This window comes from Rattus rattus, chromosome 3 (assembly GCF_011064425.1).
Source record: "Rattus rattus isolate New Zealand chromosome 3, Rrattus_CSIRO_v1, whole genome shotgun sequence".
NCBI classification, from domain to species: domain Eukaryota; kingdom Metazoa; phylum Chordata; class Mammalia; order Rodentia; family Muridae; genus Rattus; species Rattus rattus.
The window spans coordinates 181,825,515-181,845,941 of NC_046156.1; the positions used below are offsets into that span (position 1 = coordinate 181,825,515).

A 20,427-nucleotide genomic window follows, 5' to 3' on the forward strand; every position below is an offset into this window, starting at 1 on the left:
CTATGAATGAATATAGACTCAGAGAGAAAATCTGCTGCATCTATATATGGGCACATATTATTTTAATTTTTCAGTTAAGAGAAATTTTAATAAAGTTCTTTATTTACTATAAGTGTGATAGTCCTCCAAAAATGTCTCTGTGGGAGAAATTTAAATAGAAAGTTCTATAGAAATGAGATTCAATTTTGTAACAGAAATTGGAAAGGTGTCTGCGTTAAATTTCCTATGCTTTAATTTGCTTTTCCAATCATCCATTCTGGACATGAGTTTGTGAGGCACACACACACACACACACACACACACACACACACACACACACACACACACACACACCACATTTTTGGCTCACATTTGGAAGATACCTGCAGTTCTAGAGTTTGGAATATATCTTAGGAAATCTTCCATGCTCCCACAACCTCCTGTCAGACATTTCTCCATGGTACTATTGATTATTAGCTCCACAAAGCTAATTTATAAGAGCAAAGAGCTTTTACACATACACCTTTCTGGTACCCAGCCATCCCAAACGTTTCCCTCCATCAGAACATAGATGTTGAAAGTGCCCAGTAGCACAGATAAGAGATAGTTGTTCATATTGTTGGGTTCCCTATGATAAGCAAGCATTGAGTTCTTGCCTAAAAGAGTTCTAAGTGAACCCAGCGTGACAGAAGGGGATTGGAAGGAAAGGAAAGAGTCACTGCAATGGGTTACTGCTCTGTCGCTGTGTGTACTGGCTGGTTTTGTGTGTCAACTTGACACAAGCTGAAGTTATCACAGAGAAAAGGCCCCCAGTTGAGGAAATGCCTCCATGAGACCCAGCTGTAAGGCATTTTCTCAACTAGTGATCCAGGATGGCGGACTCAGCCCATTGTGGGTGGTGCCATCCCTGGGCTGGTGGTCTTGGGTTCTATAAGAGAGCAAGTTAAGCAAGGCAGGGAAAGCAAGCCAGTGAGTAACATCCCTCCATGACTTCTACATCAGCCCCTGCTTCCTGACCTGCTTGAGTTCCAGTCCTGACTTTCTTTAGTGATGAACAGCAATGTGGAAGTGTAAGCTGAATAAACCCTTTCCTCCCCAACTTGCTTCTTGGTCATGATGTTTGTGCAGGAATAGAAGACATGACTAAGACACTGGTAAAATCCCATGACCATGGCAACCTACAGAATGGAGGATTTGCTCCAGCTATAGTTCTCTGTGGGAATGAATCCATTATGAGAAAACATGGCAGCAAGCCACAGGGGCAGAAAGCTAAGAGGTCATATCGCAATCAGAATCAGAGAGATGAGAAAGCAAACCAGAGGTAAGGTGAGGCTATCCATTCTCCAAGCCTGCCTGTCTCTAGTGACATACTTTCTCCAATGAAGCCACACATCCCAAATTTCCCCCAAAGAGCACCACCAACTGGGGACCATGTGTTTAAATGTGGAGGGTGCATCTTACCCAAACCAGCACTGACACTTAGAGCCAGTGTCTTTATACAAAAGCAGAAATAGGTATAATACCTCACAGGCAATGACAAGGACCAACTGCAATATGAGTGCATATGAGTCCTTTATAAACCATAGTGTACTTCTACAAGTACTATTGCTATTGCTATTCCAGTGTTTATCTCTGAATTTTAAAAAAATGTTGCCAAAGCACCCAGGAGAGAGCTGGGATTTGACGTCTGAAATATAGTAATCTTTAAAATTATATTGTTTCCATAGAATGCTAAAAGTGTGGGGTTCTGTAGTACCACATTGCTTCATGGTGAATATCTCGGCTTTTGGTTGTAACTTCAGGAAAACTTCATGGAGGATGAGTTGAAGCAATAATTCGTGTCTATCAGCTCCTTTACTTCCAGGAAGAAAATTAATTACCCAGGAAACAGAAGAGGTATAAGATGCTTTAGCAATAGTGAAGCAGTATTTCCAGTCATGGTGAACTATGTTGTGACATTGAAAGACCTTGCGAGCTTTTCCACCTAACCACTTCAGGAAACAGTCTGGAAGCTGTAGAGTCTGTGGTCACATAAGGAGGTTGACAGGATAACATTGCTTGAACTTAGGCCAAAATGTTTGACATAGCAATACTCTACCCTAACAGGAGAAGTCTGCCTCCCCCTTTCCCTAAGGGGCAACATTTCATGGGTGACTTCCTTCCTTCACAAACACCTTTCCCACTCACTATCAGGAAGCAAGGATCTATTTAGAACTTGCTAGAAGCCCTGTATTGTCAATAACCTAGGATGAGATTGATACTCTTATCCATACAGTGTGAGTTTGACATTTCTAATGTTAATATAGAAACTACATAGAGTAGGTGACTGGTCACAGCTAAGGTATCCCCACTGGGGTCTAAAGGACACCTCAGACTCAAGGTGTCTCACACACAGCTGTTGAACTGCTTTATCAAAAAGATCTTTCTCTGCCGACAGCATCCTTTCTGATGTTTGCTGTGCCTAACTTGTCAGCTTTTAGGGTTTTCCTTGATCTTGGGGTCATCCCTAGATCCCCTCCTCCTCCTGTCCCTCTGTCCCTCTTTTGTCCTTCTTCTGCTTCATTTTTCTTTGAAAGGTAACCTAAGGAAATCCTGCTGGCCCTACCTTGACAAAGTGCTTTAAATAAGACGAGTGCTCACCACCTGTAGTTCTCTGAGCCTTTATGAACCTCCACTTCCTTTTACCTAGGAGACTGCAAGGACCTTCCAAAGACTTGACCTACTTCCCCATGGCTCCAATGCAATCATTTCAATGAATTCTGTCACAGTTCCCAAAATATATTACATTATGATTACTCTACTCACTACTCAATATCCCCCCGAAGCCTTTCTTACATAAAGAAAAAAAAAACAACAACAACAAAACAAGCAAAGGAACACCAGAGATTTTCTAATTGAACACAATTCTATATGTGGTCTGGTCCCCTTGCCAGGCTGATTCCAACCCCTACCATTTCCCTCAACCCCTGGACTTATGTGCTCCTTACTTTCCCAGGCTACTCTTCCACCATAGTCTCCGTATGCATGCATGTGTGTGTACATGCATGTGCATGTGTCCTTCTATAATCATTCAAATAAAGATTCCACCACTCTCTACCTCACACCTCTAGCTCTCTTCCACTCAGCTTCCTTCCAAACCACTGATCACCAATCGATTTGGTTCATTTACTAGATTTGTTATCTATCTTCTCCCTAGAATGTAAGATTTGAGGCTGACATTTCTTTGACAACTCTTTCACTCACTTATCCTTAGTACCTATGATTGAGTATGGTCCATAGTAGGTGCACTGGCTTGTTTTATGACAAGTTTACATAAACTAGAGTCATAAGAGAAGGGATCCTCAATTAAGAAAATGTCTCCTTAGGATCAGGCTATAGGCAAGCCTGTAGGGCATTTTCCTAATTAGTTATTGATGGGAGAGGACCCCAGTCCACTGTATATAGGGCCATCCCTGGGCTGATGGTCCTAGGTTCTATAAGAAAACAGGCTGAGTAAGCAATTCGGGGCAAGCCGGTAAGCAGCATCCTTCCATGGTCTCTGCATTAGTTCCTGCCTCCAGGTTCCTATCCTGCTTGAGTTCCTGTCCATCCTGATTTCCTCCAGTGATGAACATCAAAGTGAAAGTGGAAGCCAAATAAACCCTTTCTTCCTCAGCTTGCTTTTGGTCATGGTATTGTATCACAGTCATAGTACTCCTAACTAACACATTAGATTAGGTCTTGTCACCATACACAACCTCCCAGGTGGTCTACTGTACAAGGCTAGGGCACGCGCTTTACATAAGAATGGTGCCTCCTGGAGTTGTGTGACATGCCTATCCCCAAGGCACTCAGTAAATATTTCTTGATGATACTATATGTTGGAACTGTATGTCCATCTTCAATCTCTGTAAAAACTACTGTTTTTTTTTTTTCTTTTACAAAAACCTGGAGAGCTTAGGGACCCAGAGACCAAAGGCAGATATTTCCAGCAGCTCCTGGATTGTGGGTTAAAATTGTCTGACCTACGCCGCCATAAATAGTGTTTACTAACTAAACAAAGCACTTCGAGTTCCACTGGAGGTGGGCAAATTGGTTACGTTTTGGGAGTCTGCATAATCACTATTTTCCCACAAGATAATTGAACAGTAAGTGTTAGTTAAGATAGTCTTGGAAGAATTCCCAGTTTCACTGGAGGGAAGGAGAAGTTTATAACTTTGGCTTTTGCTGAGTTTGGAGAATTAGCACCTGTGTCTATTCCCACAACTATTTTTCTTTTCTTGATGAGAGTGAAGGAAATCTATACAAAGAACTCCTGCTTGTTTCAATGTCATATCCCTACTAGTGGATGGAACTCCTCCCTTTGGAACATTTGCCCTGGTGTACCTCTCCCTGTTACAGCTATATGTCCATGAAATTTAACTGGTGACAGCCTCCTTAACTTCCTGTGTGATTAATGTAAGGTCATGATTCCCTAGGAGTGGCCTCTGGTGACTTCACAGCCTCCTCTCATGAGGCTGAGCTGTCAGGAACAGGATTCCATAAAAGTCCATGAGCATGAGGAGGCATCTGCTGCAGAATGGGAAAACATTATCAGTAAAGACTGTGGCAGTGGTCAAGAAGTTTCCCTGGGATACCTGATATGCTATAATATTTATAGAAGGAGTGTGCGTGAACTAGGGGCCAGGATTACCTTGTTTCTCACGTGCCCCTCAAATGGGAGGTCTCATTGTTTTTTCCTATCTTGAGTATTTAAAAGAGCAGATGAAGAAAATAAGTTTATGAGTTTTTTTTCTCTGACATTTTAGTGCTTTTACGTACTCCTTATTGAGTGGACGCATAGAGTGAGTATGTCTCTCCTTTGTGTCCGCTTACCTTAGGAGAGCCACCTTTCTAGTAGTAATGATGACAATGACATCTTAAGTCCTCTCTAATTTCAAGGGTAACTATTTATGAATTCTTAGAAGAGAGGAGAGGAGGTGAGAGAGCTGCCAATCAAGGTGCCCAGTGGAACAGAAAGTAGGAAATACCTCTTGTTTCTTCTCGTGGAGATTAGCAGAGAGCTGGTGCTGTGTCCTTGCTTCTGGAGTCTTTGAGAAACAGAACACTTTACTTCAGTAATGCTTAACTTAAATTCCTCATTCTATCTCTCACAGGCTTTGGCAAGGAACTGTAGAAATCTAAATTAATAAGACTCACCTGTATGATTAAATCTGGTATTTACTGATCATACTCTGTTCTTGGCAATCATTAAGAACAGCATGTTCCCCATTGCTGTGTGCGTGTGATCTGTAAGGATGGCTATGTCAGGTGTCTGAATCCTGGCTCCCTTTAATACAGCACAGTCACACACCTATTCCCAGTAAGTGTGAGCTGGCCCTCTGCTTCCCATTTCTACTCCATCCAATTTGTAGAACTTACACCGTCTCTTAACATGGTTTTCCCAGTCTTATCCTAGGCATGGGTTCTCATGTGCCATTTCTCCATCCATGACGGACTGTTGACTGCCTTGATCTTGTGCAGATCATGTGAAGATAGAACACAACTGCTGGAAGTTGATGTGTTCAACAGCTATGCAAACTCAGAAGTCGTCATTTCCCAACTGAACTTCTCATCCACTGACTCTTACATTCCTTTGCCCCCTGCATTGAAGAAGAAAGAAAACTTCCTTAAGATTAAAAACCATGCCTACAAAAAGGACACAGTTGACCCTGACCAGACATTTGATAAGGAGGGAGTTGCTCATGTCTCTGTTTTGGTGCTTCCATTTCTAAGATGACAATAGTGCAATCTCAGATTTGTTTTGCAGATTAAGTAAGATAACTTTTGGGAAACCTTACTCCCACTCCAAAATATAATATTTACTAGAATTAACAGGAGTTCCCAGAATGCCGAAGTCCAGAGCCACACATTCTATAACCCTTATCTTAAGGTATTTACAGCAGTTCCTGTTCTCAACATTGTGACCTTGACAAGAATATCTGAAGGAATAATGGTTCATGCTAGCTCACAATTGGAGGGGACAACACACCGTAATGAAAAAGACAGGGGGACTGGAGCATGAGGCAGCTGGTCACATTTCTTCTATGGTCAAGAAGCAGAGAATAATGACCACTAGAAGTCATCTGGATTTCTCCTTTCTGTGGGATCAAAGCCCCTTGCCATGGGCTATGCTGCCCACATTTAGGATGGGTCTTCCTTTCTCAAGCCAACCTTCTAGGAGATAACGTATGCAGATACAGTCAGAGGTGTGATTCCCTGGTGATTCTAAATTACCACGGAAGATTAAGCAGAGTGATGTTTTCTTCCTAGTCTCCACAGAAAACTTCTCTTTGTGCTTTAAACCTTGAGCAGAGAAGCTTCCTTTTGGACAGAGACTCATAACTTGTCAAAGCGTCAAGTGCTAAGTCACAGAGTGCTGACTTTTACATGGGTCATCGATACCAACTTCTCACTATCTAAGGCTCAAGAAACCATGGAGAATGGGGAGGAGGCAAAGGAATGTAATGGTTAGTGGATGGCGAATTTAGCTGGGAAATGATAGCTTCTTGAGTTGCATGGTTATTGAACACACATCGACTCTCAACAGCTGTGTTCTATGGCCATGTGATCTGCACAAGATCAAGGCAATCCACAGTCCATCGTGGACAGAGATAGGGCACTTGACAACCCATGCCTAGCCCAAGAGCTACTGGTAACTGATGGCTGCTGGGGAAGGAAAAGTATTCTCTTTAGGGGTGTGGCTGCTGGTAGGTTTGTCAAACCTTAGTGAATGGCCCCACGCCCATGTGCTTATGGGTAGCACTAATTGGACTCAGTAGGTTATCTGAAAAGGGAGGATGGGAGAATGTGCTGGGGGATAAGGGAATTGGCTTGAGAATGAGTGGAAGGTGGTTAAGATCAAAATATATTTTTTAAAAGAAACATTGTATACATGTGTAAAGTTTTCAAAGACTAAATTTAAAACATTATTTGTATTTTTTAGAAATATAACTTTGATATACAATAGAATGTAGATGGTGAATCTGAACTAGCTGACAGAACAGTTACAATGTATTTCTTTCTCAAGTATTTAAACCTACAGGCACAGAATCTTTGGCTCTCATCAACCTCCATATCTACTAGAGGATTTAGTCCTTAGAGTTTGGAGAACCATGTGACATTCTGGAAGGAGAATTATATCACAGGATATGTAGCTGATTAGTAGAACCTGCCATGGGTGGAGTGGCATCACATGTATGAAGGTCTGGAAGCAGAAAAGACTCTGGTCTAGAGAGCTGAGCTCCAAAAGGTTGGACTCTTCAACCCCAGGAAAATGCAGGGATGAGACAGGGATAGTCAGGAAATTAGGAGCTGTATTACCTGCTTCTGTAAGATGTGTCTGTACACAAAAATTAACAGAATGCTATGGGGATCCCCTGTAAGGGACTACTAGAGGATACTACAGATGGAGAAGGCTGAACCATTGTGAGACAGTTTTCACAGTTCAAACGAGACTCCTCATTCCCTCTGAGTGGTCATGAGGAACACCAGATATGCTCAAACATGCATGCCAAATGCTCCCAGCAGTCCCCAACATCAAAGTGAACATAATAACAACATTAGACCCATCATACAGATTTCTGACTGGTCAAAAATGTGATTGAAACGTTGAGTACAAGTAACGTTTTAATAAATGATGTGAAATTACCTGTTTATAAGAGGACACAAATCTTTCTGCTGTGACCTTAATAAGACTTAATTGAATTAAAATATTCAGAATGTTCTGCAAGAATAATTTTACACAACTAATAAGATAATTTTGCTGTTGATCTACAAACTGTGTTTCATCCTTCATGTCTGTTTTCCCATCCTTTGACCATGTTAGCATTTGTTTCACAGAAGAGATGAATTCATGTCCTTCGTCTCTCTCATCCAATTGCTTTATTGGTTATGTATGTTAAACCGTTATGCTGGATTTAGTAGACAGGCTTAGATTTTAGTTATGTTGCATTTAGTAGACAGTAGTCTGCCTTAGATTTTTATGTATCTACCACATTACATTAGCAAGGAATACTTGTGTGACTGATAATGACGAATTATTAGCAGAGAAGACGCATGGAAAATTTCATAGATAACCTTCTCAACTAATGGTAAAACAAATGTACTTCCTAAGCAACTGAGTGCTACACAATAAATAACCTACTATGACCTCTGAAGGTCAAGCTGATAAGGTTGGGCAACAGCTTAGTTGAGTCCCAGAACCCATGCAAAAATGCTAGGCATGGTGACCCATTTGTTACCAATGCTAGGGAGGCAGAGACAGATGGACTCATAGGGCCTCCCTGGCCAGCCAATGTAGCCTTACTGAGAAGCTCCTCACCAATAAGAGACCTTGCCTCAAAACAGGTCAGTAGTGTTTCAGGGTATCTGCTGGTCTCCACATGCACACATATGCACACTCACTTGTACACATGCGTGCATCTACACACATATGAACACACATGCATAGGAGAAAAACAATTGAACAGCACATAGTCTCTTTCTGTTCTCTACCCTATGAACACTTAACATCAAACGAGTCTTTCTGTTGGGAGAAGGAGCAAAGTCTCTTGAAGGAAATGAAGCTAACCAGAGGAAGGATATAAACACCAGACTCATCCTGTGTTTGAGATAGACACCCACTAAGGATCACAGCAAAGAGATCTGCAAGATGCATGTATTCAGTATTTCTGCTAAATATCCTCTCCATAAAGTCACCCAGATAACTCACCTGCTACCTAAATGGCATAGCCTATGACAGCACTAAAAACATAAAAAGAACTCCAAAAATGTCAGTTGTCACTCTTGGGTGTCAGTGAATATGATGTCCTTCTCCAGCACTATGCCAGCACATAGAGTGGTCTCTACCCACACGAGCCCTCCCTTTCAGTTCTCAGTGTTGCTTACACATTGATATGTGTTCTCAATGTAAAATATACACTGAACTCTAAAGACTTTGGAGGGGAAAATTAAAAATAGATTATTAAAAACTTTTATGCTGACTACATGTTAGTTTGTATCACGTGGGTTTAAAAATACATTAGTAAAATCAATTTTTCCTGTCACTTTTATTGTATTAATGTGACTGACCAGTAGAACTGTGGGTCATACTGTGGCATGCGTTATGCATCTCTGACTAATGTGGTGAGACATCTAGGGGTGTTTTGTAAAGTATCCATACCACAGACATTTATTAAGTGTCCTGGTCAGCTATGAGGGCAGGTAACAAGTCAAATTGTAAGTGAATGTATATGAAATGTGAATTTATATAAGATTAACATTAAATGTGATTTTTGCCAACTTTTGCCAGTTTTCTCTTTAATAAGTTGTCCATACCATGCTGTGACTAATGAGAACACCCTGCTTCTAGGCTACTGGTTGGTTCGCCATGGAGTGGCTTCCCTGACAACCGAATGGGAGACGTGTACAAGTGCCCTGTGGACGTACCCACTGCCACCTGCGAAAGGCTGAATCTTCAAAGTGAGTTGTACTTAACAATGGGACTCTTTACAAATGGCAAAATCTCATTTGTCATAAACTCAAACAACCAAATAACAACCAAAACAGATCCTGAGTTTTGTCTTAAGAAATGCTGATAGCTTTATGCTTTTGTTTATTTAATTCTTTAGACACCAGATCATATCCAAATTTTTAATGAGTTTGGATAAACACATGTGCATAGGCACACTCATGTTAGAAAAGCAAGAGCAGAAGTGCCCTTGTATATCTGTGTATGGGAAATGTGTAACATCATTCCTGGATCACAGTAGGTGCTTATGCAATGAGTCATGTGGGCAGTGACAGTAAATGCTCCAGAGATTGAAGTGTGAAGTAAAAATTTTCAGTTTATGCAAAAGGGATGTGGGTGATCAGGGTCCTAAACACTCACCATTTATGGAATGATATTCAAATTTTTTATTATCACAACTGGGGATATAGCTGAATGGTAGATCCAAGAATATGTGAGGGCCTGGTTTGATCTTCAGCACTACAGGGAAAGAAACCACAATTTTTATTGTATCACCTCAATTCACTGTAGGAAGGAGCTTTCTAGCAAGGGTTTCTTCTCAGAACCTCATTTCTCTAGAGAGAAATTGTGGTTGGTGTCTTTCCACCACTCCTCTTATCAAAGGAAACCTGGAGATTTAAACATTGGGGTTTGCTTTTGGATCAATTATTCTGCTTAGATAGCAGAGGAAAAATAACAGTGTTGATGTGTAGCTGGATATTCAGCAAAACGATCAGAATATTTTGAATGAAATGTGGGAGTGAAGACTCATACACATATTTAATTTTAAGCCAATTCACGTCCCGGCCTTAGTAACAAGATGTTTACAGAAAAATAAGAGCATAAACATGGCGGTTCCATTCTTTTCTTTCTGCACTCTTCAAAACCATATGTAACTAACATAGTTCTAAGTCCAATGGGACCATGAAGAGGTAAAAAAGAATAAGAAAGAATTTAGGAAGAAACAAGTATAAGGATTGAGATCCAGCCTCCGTTTCTAGAAGTTAGGTAATACAGGAAGTGGGAAGATCGCTCCATTGAGCAGCAAGATTAAGAACTCTTTCCAGAAAAAGACAGAGAATGTCAAGAGGTGGCAAAGAAGGAATGGATATCAGCCAATGGCCATGCAGCATTAAGCTAGCCAGAGATGCTTCACTGGTGCCTGGGAGAGCCAATCTTCAGAGAATGTCTCCTTCTCAGAGACAGAAAGGAAGCAGAGAGGAGTGAGTTCCAGCAGGTACCCTCACCAGTGCTGAGGAGCCAAGGTCACGGAGAGAGTGTAGCACAGTGTGCAGCTTCTCAAGGAGACTGACAGGATGGGGGTTCAGTTGAAGGTTTCCAAGGAGGACTGAAGTCTTATAGCAGTTGCCCTGGAGAGTCAGGGAAGTGACCCAACTAAGGATTAATGCAAGTGGTGGTGGCAGCTTGCCTGAGACTAGAGAACAAAAATAAATCACATTACCAAGAAGAAAGAAGAGGAAATAGGTAGTAGTTGGTGTCCTAATTGGGAGGGCCAGATTCATTTATTATTTTACCTGAATGATCCTGTTTAAAAAAAAAAAAAACTCCTATTGCTTTGAGCCATCATCTATCAAATGGTGATCATTAAGAGTAATTGTTTTTAATCCTGATTTAAAAAAAAAAAAGGCAACCATGAGAAAATGTGACAAACAGAGATGTCTGTGTCCTCATGTGGGTTTCTCTTGATCAGGACATTGTTCTTTCAAAAATACATATTTAAATGCTCTGAGGGCCTCACAGGGAAGTGAGCTGCGAGTGGCTGACGCCTCCACACTCCGACTCTTCCTTATGTAATGCTTGTTCTGGAATATGCTATACTATACTCCAACTTACATCATTATGTAATGCTTGTTCCGGAATATGTTATACTATACTCCAACTTACGTAAAACCTTGAGCCTGCCTGGATGCTTCGTTAGAGCCTTCAGTAAACGGTAACTATTTGACACTCTAAAACATTTCTTTCTCTCCAAAAGATTCAGCAAGCATCTCAAATGTTACCGAGATAAAGACCAACATGAGCCTGGGTTTGACCCTCACCAGGAATCCGGGGACCGGCGGCTTTCTAGTGAGTGTTGTCCTCTCAGATCCTCACTCTGGAGAGAATTTGTGGTCAGTGTCTTCTTGCCATCCCTCTTAACGAATACAATCTGGAAATTTAATCACTGAAGTTGGTCTTTGGACCAACCATGCTATTTTAACATCCAAGGGAAAACAACAGTGTTTGCATAGAGCCTTCTTGACTGTTCAACAAAACAATACAATGTTTTTGAATGAAATGGGAGGAGTAAGAGGAAGTCTTTAGCCCTTGGAAAATGTGCTGAGTAGGTATGGAAACTATCGAAATCTCAAGGCTTGTTTCTACTTCCTCAAGGATCATGTACGAGAACCTTCTGTTTCACAGGCAGGGCTCAAAGCCAAGCACTGGCAAATCTGATCCGATGTAAAGCGAGAAACTGTCTCTCGTGTCATATATCCTTGGATCTCTCACTTACTTCCTAATGTGTTATGAAAGGAAATTTTCTAAAGGAAAGAATTTCTGAGCTTAGATTTAATATAGAAAATTGTTGAAAATATTTGACTGTATACACAGTGAAAAAAAATCACACACCACCACCCCCCAAGTGAGAATATGAGGGGAAAAAAAACAAATCATATTTGAAATTTCCTCTGACTCATATAAAAATAGTCTAGTTTAGAGGTTCTCAAACTGTGGATCGAGACCCCTTTAAAGGTCGAATGATCCTGACCCTTTCACAGGGGTCACATATTAGATATCCTGCATCTCAGATATTTACTTTATAATTCATAACAGTTGCAAAATTACAGTTATGAAGTAGCAACGAAAATAGTTTTATGATTGGGAGGAACTTTATTAAAGGGTCACAGAATTAGGGAGGTTTGACAGCTTTGCCAAACCAAAAAAAAAAAAAAATGTTTTCAAAAGCCTAGTTTGTCTGTGCTAGTGACATGTTAACCTAAAGTCTTGCCTGTTTAAAACACTAGACTTTGAAAAATATAGCCAATATCATTTCCATTTAGAATCACAGATATTTGCATTCAGAAAACCTTATTACCACTAAGCAAATTAAGTACTGTCCATCGTGTCTGTCATATCAGGTCATCAATGACTATTGAAAGGTGTCTCTGTGCTTAGCGACATTCTGCAATCTTTATAACAGGATTGATTTCAGGGTTTTTGTTTATTTTTGCAGTTACCAAGGTCAGAAGACTATCCTGAGAATTATGTAGTATAGTTGTACTTTTAAATTTTTTAAACTTTAATTCTAGACTTTTTCTCTTAAAAAAAAAATCTATGAGAGAATTAGTAGTCTCTGTAAGGGAGCTGGGAGGAGGGAGAGAGCAAACTTTCTTTAAACATTCAAAAGGTCAGAGTCTTGAGCTCCTCTTAAGAATTATGTGGAAAAGACTGGTGCTCCTCACATATTTCTGAACCTTCTTAAGTTCTGGGCTTAAAGCAAGAATGTCTTGGCATTGACAATTGGCATATTGTAACTTCAGCTTCTTAATGCCCTTTTCCATTGCTTGTGAAAAGAACCTCGATTCTCAAACATTTAATGAGTTATTTTCCACCATGATAAAAGAACTGAGGGTGTAGACAGGGGCATCAATGATTGTTATCTCGAGTGTGTGTGTGTGTGTGTGTGTGTGTGTGTGTGTGTGTGTGTGTGCTTGTACTAGCCAGAAGCAACAATGACTTTTTCCTGATTGGCAAAATGTCCCGTTTTTAATGGGAGGAAAATCATGCTTGCTCACTGAGCATGAAATATGAGTACAGCTGCTAGGATTAAGCCACTGACAGTTAAAATGGGTCAAACAAATTTCTTTTGTTTTTCTAATTGCTTCCTATAAGTTCACACCTCTCTATTCAGTTTTAACAACTGATCTGCCCCGTAAGTTCAATGTTGTAAGCATGGGTCACTGATTTACGTAATGTGAAATTCTCCAGGTAACTTGTAGCATCCTTGGACTTAATCTCTCTCTCTCTCTCTCTCTCTCTCTCTCTCTCTCTCTCTCTCTCTCTTCTCTCCTCCTTCCTCCCTTCCTCCCTCTCCCTCTCCTCTCCCTCTCTCTCAAGCTCCTTCTTTTCATCTAGAAAGTTTAATATTATATTAGAGGGTCTAATGTCTCCTATGTGTTTGAATCATGATTGAACCAGCAAATCTCAGCATTCAAATGGGCTGACAAGGAGAGAATTGGTGCTGTCTTTATGGAGATGTTAAGAGCTAGAATAGGTAAGCTTTGAACAAGGAAATAGATACCAGGCACCTTTGGTAGCTTAAGAAATAAAATGTGGAAATAAGGAAATAGCTGTTAGCAAGGCTAAAAGACAGCAGTACACAACCTCAGTTGTGCTGTTTAGTATGTTAATTGCTTTACAAGTATAGGTTTTTCTCAAAATTTTCCTTTATGACCTCAGGGGGAGATGGTTTTAAAACATGGGACAAATAGAGAGAGATACAATGGCCTGCCCCCGAATGCAGGAAGTGTGCTCTTTGTTTACCATTCATGGCTCAGGCATGCTTTGAGGATCCTTGATTGTCCTTAGAGGATTCTAACCCTTGTTGGGTTTTGGTACCTGTTAAAAAGTCCTGAATGAAAATATTCACAGACGGAGATATGGAGACAAAGTTTGGAGCAGAGACTGAAGGAATGGCCATTGAGAGCCTGCCCCACCTGGGATGCAGCCCACACACAGTCATCAAATCCAGACACTATTGCTGATGTCAAGAAGTGCACGCTGACAGGAGCCTGATATAGCTGTCTCCTGAGAGGCTCTGCCAGAGCATGACAAATACAGAGGTGGATGCTCACAGCCAACCATTGAACTGAGAACGGGGTCCCCATTGGAGGAGTTAGAAAAAGGATTGAAGGAGCTGGAGGGGTTTGCAAGCCTATAAGAACAATAATACCAATCAACCAGAGCTCCCAGGGACTAAACCACCATATGAAGAGTACATATGGATAGACCCATGTCTCCAGCTGCATACGTAGCAGAGGATAGCCTTGTTGGACACCAAGAGAAGCCCTTGGTCTTACCAAGGCTGGACCGCCCAGTGTAGGAGAATGTCAGGGTGGGGAGGCAGGGAAAGGATGAGTGGTTGAGTGGGGAAACACCCTCATAGAAGAAGGGGGAGGAGGGAAGGGATAGTCGGTTCCAGACGGGAAACCAGGAAAGGGGATACGGGAAACCAGGAAAGGGGATAACATTTGAAATGTAAATAAAAATACCCAATAAAAAAATTACTATTTGCAATTGATATTTAAAAAAAAAAAGTTCTGATGGAAGGAACAAGAGGAGACTTGGTGCTCAATCAACCGAGATGATGAACACAGCAATGCTCTCCTCCTGACTTCATTCTGAGTACTTTATGTCTATGGATCTTCAAATAGTTGATAATCACAACAAGCTTACAAGAAAAAAGACACGATTGCCTTTGTTTTATAAATGAGCGGTGCGAGACAAGAAGCCTACACTGCATTCATTTTCATTGGGAGGCTTTTCTAGTAGGGTGGTGAGGGACCCCAAGGTCTCCCTGTCCATCGGCAGTTACCCTCAATGGTCCCAGATTTCCTCCTGAAGGCCTATCATGTGGAGAGCACATCTATTGCCCTCTCCTGTCCTCTCAGTCTTCCCAGAGGATGGTCATTCAAAAGCATTTAAAGAAGATTATTGGGAGTTTGTTTTCCAACCACGTGAATGTGTATGTCAGTGCTCATGGAATCCAAAAGAAGGTGTCAGCTGTCCTAGGACTGGAATTATAAAAGATTGTGAGCTACAACGTGGGGAATGGGAGTTGAACTTGGGTCTGCTGGAAAAGAAGCCAGCACTTTAAACCACTGAGCTATCTCATCAGTCTTTCAAATGCATTTTGACTTGCTAGTCTTGACAGTTGGCAAATTGGGTGCTGGAGAGATGTCTCATCAATGACGATCACTAGATGCCCTTCCAGAGGACCTAGGTCCAATTCCCAGCACCTAACCTCCTCTTCCGGCCTCCAAGGGCACTGGGCACAAAAGTAGTACACAAAAATGTATACAGGTCAAACACTCTCTCTCTCTCTCTCTCTCTCTCTCTCTCTCTCTCTCTCTCTCTCTCTCTCTCTCTCACACACACACACACACACACACACACACACACACACACAGGAGCATACACATTTATATATTTGGCCAATCTTTGTCAAGAGTGCTGTCTAAATTCCATAAAAGGAGAAGTAGAAAGTTACATTCCTTGTGTGTGTCTATTACACTATTTTCTCCCTTCTCTGTAGACCTGCGGTCCTCTGTGGGCACATCAGTGTGGAAATCACTATTACGCAACTGGAATTTGTTCTGATGTCAGTCCAGACTTTCAGTCGTTGATGAGCTTCTCACCTGCAGTTCAAGGTAAGTCATGAACGTGAAAGAGGTCCGAGCAGTACCTTACAGTCAAAAGGGGAGGGGTTACATCAAGTCCCACCCAACCTCTCTGCGAGTCAGAAGTTTGTGTGGCTGTGAAATTTTGACGTTTGGAAAAACGTGTGTTCTTATTTCCATCTCTCCCTGTATAGCTTGCCCTTCCCTCGTAGATGTCGTAGTTGTCTGTGATGAATCAAACAGTATTTATCCCTGGGAAGCAGTAAAGAATTTTTTGGAAAAGTTTGTGCAAGGCCTGGATATAGGACCTAAAAAGACACAGGTAAGGACATCAAAAACAAACAAACAAATACATAAATAAGCTCACAGCTTGCTTTTGGAGAAAATAATGTTAGATATGAAGTTTTAAATTTTCATTTGTCAAACTATTCATTTTAAATGAATCTAATGGTAACGTGGAAAATTAATTGAAGTATATACTTCTAAGGTCAATATTCTACCAACATGACTTTGTTCAATGCTATTGATTTTTACAGTTTTATTTTTGAGAGAGGCATCAAAAATAGGGTATAGCATTTACATCTCTTTCAAAAAGCTTATTTTAATTTTTTAACCCATGAGTTTATTAATAATATGTTTTAAGGGAATAGAAAGATGGCTCAGTGGTGTTTATCTTTCTGTTAGCTCTTTCAAGTAAATTTCTTTCTGAAATGGTCAGGAGTTCCTTGTCCCATATATACATCCAGCATCCTTGCTCCAACAATGCGTGAACTCACAACAGGAGAACTCCAAGAGTCAATCGAACAGAGTAGAGTGCTTAGCAGTGCATGAGGTTCTCCTCAGTTCAACTTGGACTCTGTTACATTACTCTCAACTAATGAGATGTCACCCTCTATCTGCAATTACCTATAGCTGTTTTCAAGGTACTACCCATTGATACTTAGGTAGCTTACTTATCTGTATCTATTTTAATATTTGTGTTACAAAGATTTAGCCTAAGATTCCCTTGCATTAAATACACAAAGGAAGTGCTTTAAGAATCTATCGGTACTTTTGAACCCAAAGTGTAAACTGTCACAGGTTATCTTGCTTGGCAGTCATGCGCCTACTACACACTCATGGCCTTGAACAAAGATTACACGGAAAGAAGAATATTTGTCAAGCACAGAATTGAAATTAGTTCCTTTAAGCTATTGGCCCACATCTAAACTTACCTTGAATTCTTATTATATTGTTAAATATAAGATGTTCATAAGCTAATACTAGTAATAAATGTCTGCTCTTTTCAAGGTGGCGTTAATTCAATATGCCAACGACCCAAGAGTTGTCTTTAACTTGACCACTTACAAAAACAAAGAAGATATGGTTCAGGCCACATCCGAGACGCGCCAGTATGGTGGGGACCTCACAAACACCTTCAAGGCTATCCAATTCGCAAGGTAAAGCTTTGCTGCTATCAGGTAGAGATTTTCACAATGTGGAAGGACAAAAGCAAGAAAAAAATGGAAAAGGCAAAGCAAGAGTAACAAGGGTGGAAACAAGCCTGAGCCTTCTGACAAGCTTACCCTTTGACAGAACTCGGAGGAAATAAAGTTACACACCACAGTTATGGGACTGCCATGGAATGGTTTTGTATGATTTTTCATGAGGTGCCCAATTTTGCAAAGATCTTAGGTTAAAATACTGTACGTGAGACAATCTACCACCATTCATATTAACTTCATACAAATTAAGCTAATATAGTACTTTATACATATTAATGATATTAATGAAGCTCATGGGATAAAATGCACAAGAATCTGAGTGTTGAGATTATCATGTCTGCTGCAATCTACAGGGGGTGTGACTTGCAGCTGCATGGCTTCTACCCCCTTCTTACCTCAGTTTCTACTTTTCAATTCCGTAAGCTTTACCAGACACTTATCTAGATGTTTGCCTGTCGCAAATGTGCCTCCCTTACAAATGCTCCCAACCTTTTCTGTCTCCTGGTTTTGTTCTTTCGAACACCATTAAAACAAGGTGTCTACAAGCCTTCTAGCCTCTTCTTCCTTGAACATGTAACTCTGCCTCGAGGTGGACGTCTATCTCTATATCAACTATTCTAGCACTCCTCCCTTCAAGCCCCACTGTCCTTAGCTCCTCCGAACATCTCGGATCCCCACCAATGTTTTGTCGATAGCTCTGGTCTCTTCACTGGCTCCATGTCCTGGCTTTTCTTCACTGAACAAAGTTCTCTTTCCTCGCCACCGTTCTCTCAGTTAGGAATAATGTCCCTACCCTTGCCATGAGTGACAGCCCTGTGTGGGCTGCCCATTGCTTTATATCATCTCTTACCTCTCTCCCCGAAGTCATCAGTCACCTCTCACTGAAGTTGAGCATCTCTATTGGGAGAGCATCGTCTCACTTAGCACATTCCGTCTGTCCTGAACCAGCCCCATTCCTTTCCCACACTGCTTATGATGCTGGTGTCTATTCACCCAGTCATCAGGTGGGCAAAACCCTCCTCCCATTCCCTCTTAGATACATATCTGGCTATCATCACACTTGCCTTGTCTGTCTCACCCTTCCCTGTTTTGTCTGTCCCCTCGTTTGCTCTCTCTGTACTGAAGTAAGAAGCTTTCACCAACTGGTAAGGTTTTCTTCACGTGTCTCAAAGGAGACTGTCCATCAGAGAAGATGTGACTGGCTTCCTCCTTCCTGTGTCCATCTCTTTTGAGGCTGGACCATGTCATAAACATGAGTCACCTGTCATTAAGTGGAGAGCCATTTCGCGTCCAGTAACCCAGACTGAGGAAAAGAATGTTATCAAGATAACCTCGGAGAACTCCTGTCTTCGACAGAGAATGTAGCTGGGACCTTTACCCAAGGAAAAAAGCTTGGGGTCCTGGCAAGCATTCTAAAATAGGGCATGGTCACTGTTTAGGTGTGGCTTGTCTGGCTTTTATTACCCTGTTAAAGCCCTGGACTTTTCCTCTTTAATTTCCAAATGAACAGGAATTAGGACTCACCCAAATTCTAACCAGCACAACCCAGAATACAAGACACACAAATACAGACAGACAGACAGACAGACAGACAGACACACACACACACACACACACACACACACACACACACACACACACCATGGATTGGAATTACTGTTGAACATGAATTATGTTTTATATTCCTCTGAGGAAGCTACAATAGAGGAATGCTCTTAAATGGGACACTGGCATTGACACAGAAGGATACTGACCTAAAGAAATACAACATAGTTCATGTTTGAGGTGCTCCAAGATGCTAACTTCCCATATTTAATTCAAAGCAGAGGTTTACATGTTAGCTTCCATTAACGATGAGTAATTGTATCTATCACAGAGACATTGCTTATTTACCGGAGTCTGGCGGGCGCCCAGGTGCTACAAAAGTCATGGTAGTTGTGACTGATGGGGAATCCCATGATGGGTCGAAGCTGCAAACTGTGATCCAGCAATGCAATGATGACGAGATACTGAGGTTTGGCATAGCGGTAAGCGGCTTCTGTCTGGATTTGTCTAGTGGTTGCCGGGTACACATACCTATTTGTTGATGTGTTCCAAGTCTGCATTTTGTACTGTCTCTCTGCTTCCCACTGATTTTCAGTCACACCAACTAAAAGAACGGCTGTGGAAATGTTTGCCAGAAAGTTTATGATGAAATGAACAGACACAGTGAAATTTGCGAAGAACAAGAATGACTTTGACCCCCTGCTTTCTCTTTTTTCAAGGTTCTTGGATATTTAAACAGAAATGCTCTTGATACTAAAAATCTAATCAAAGAAATTAAAGCAATCGCTAGCACTCCAACGGAGAGGTACTTTTTCAATGTGGCCGATGAAGCGGCTCTTCTGGAGAAAGCTGGCACTCTAGGGGAACACATATTTAGCATTGAAGGTAAGAAAGCAAGTTTCTCTTTCAAATGCTATTTTTCTGAGAATTTGTAATTTTTGTATATTTGCCATATGGATATGAATTAACAGACCATGCAGAAAAACCAGCTCAGGTGTATCACCCAGAAAGATAGACAAAGCACAGGAATACACAGCTTATAAGAGGAGGTGTAAGGGAGCAGCAAGCAGGAGAAAACTATGAATCCAACCACTTTTGGTTTGTGTTTGGCCCAAAAGAGGACACATCAATATTCCTTAATTTTCCAGAAATCTCTGAGGTGCAAAGAAGCTCGTATATGGTTGATATGATATTTTTTTTCCAGTTTTTTTTTTTTTTTTTTTTTTTTTTGGAGAGGACAACTTAGCACCATCTACCACAATCATTGTCTTTTCTTTATAAATTACATAATGACAGAAGTTCTTGAGTCTGTTTATAGTAGCTGTATATACCTTTAAAATGGTGAAAATGCACTGACAATATCCAGCAGCTCAACTGGAGGAAAGGTTTTCCTTAGTGCAGCTCTCGTGATGTACTTCCATAGCCTTGGAACCTCCTCAGGGCAGGACAGTTATTGAAGCAGACGCTAAGAACTGGAGCACTCGTCACAGTTGGTTAAAAAAAAAAAAAA

General features: G+C 41.1%; 1 protein-coding gene across 1 annotated transcript in view; it reads left to right on the forward strand.

The window, feature by feature from the left end:
* The window catches only part of Itga2 (integrin subunit alpha 2), an 87,113-nt gene that overhangs the window by 31,509 nt on the left and 35,177 nt on the right, over positions 1–20,427 (forward strand). The window contains exons 3-9 of the mRNA XM_032898865.1: positions 9,350–9,459; positions 11,484–11,575; positions 15,804–15,918; positions 16,083–16,210; positions 17,179–17,327; positions 19,249–19,399; positions 19,637–19,802. Of these exons, the coding sequence (XP_032754756.1) occupies positions 9,350–9,459; positions 11,484–11,575; positions 15,804–15,918; positions 16,083–16,210; positions 17,179–17,327; positions 19,249–19,399; positions 19,637–19,802 (911 nt within the window). The remainder of the gene's footprint in view (positions 1–9,349; positions 9,460–11,483; positions 11,576–15,803; positions 15,919–16,082; positions 16,211–17,178; positions 17,328–19,248; positions 19,400–19,636; positions 19,803–20,427) is intronic.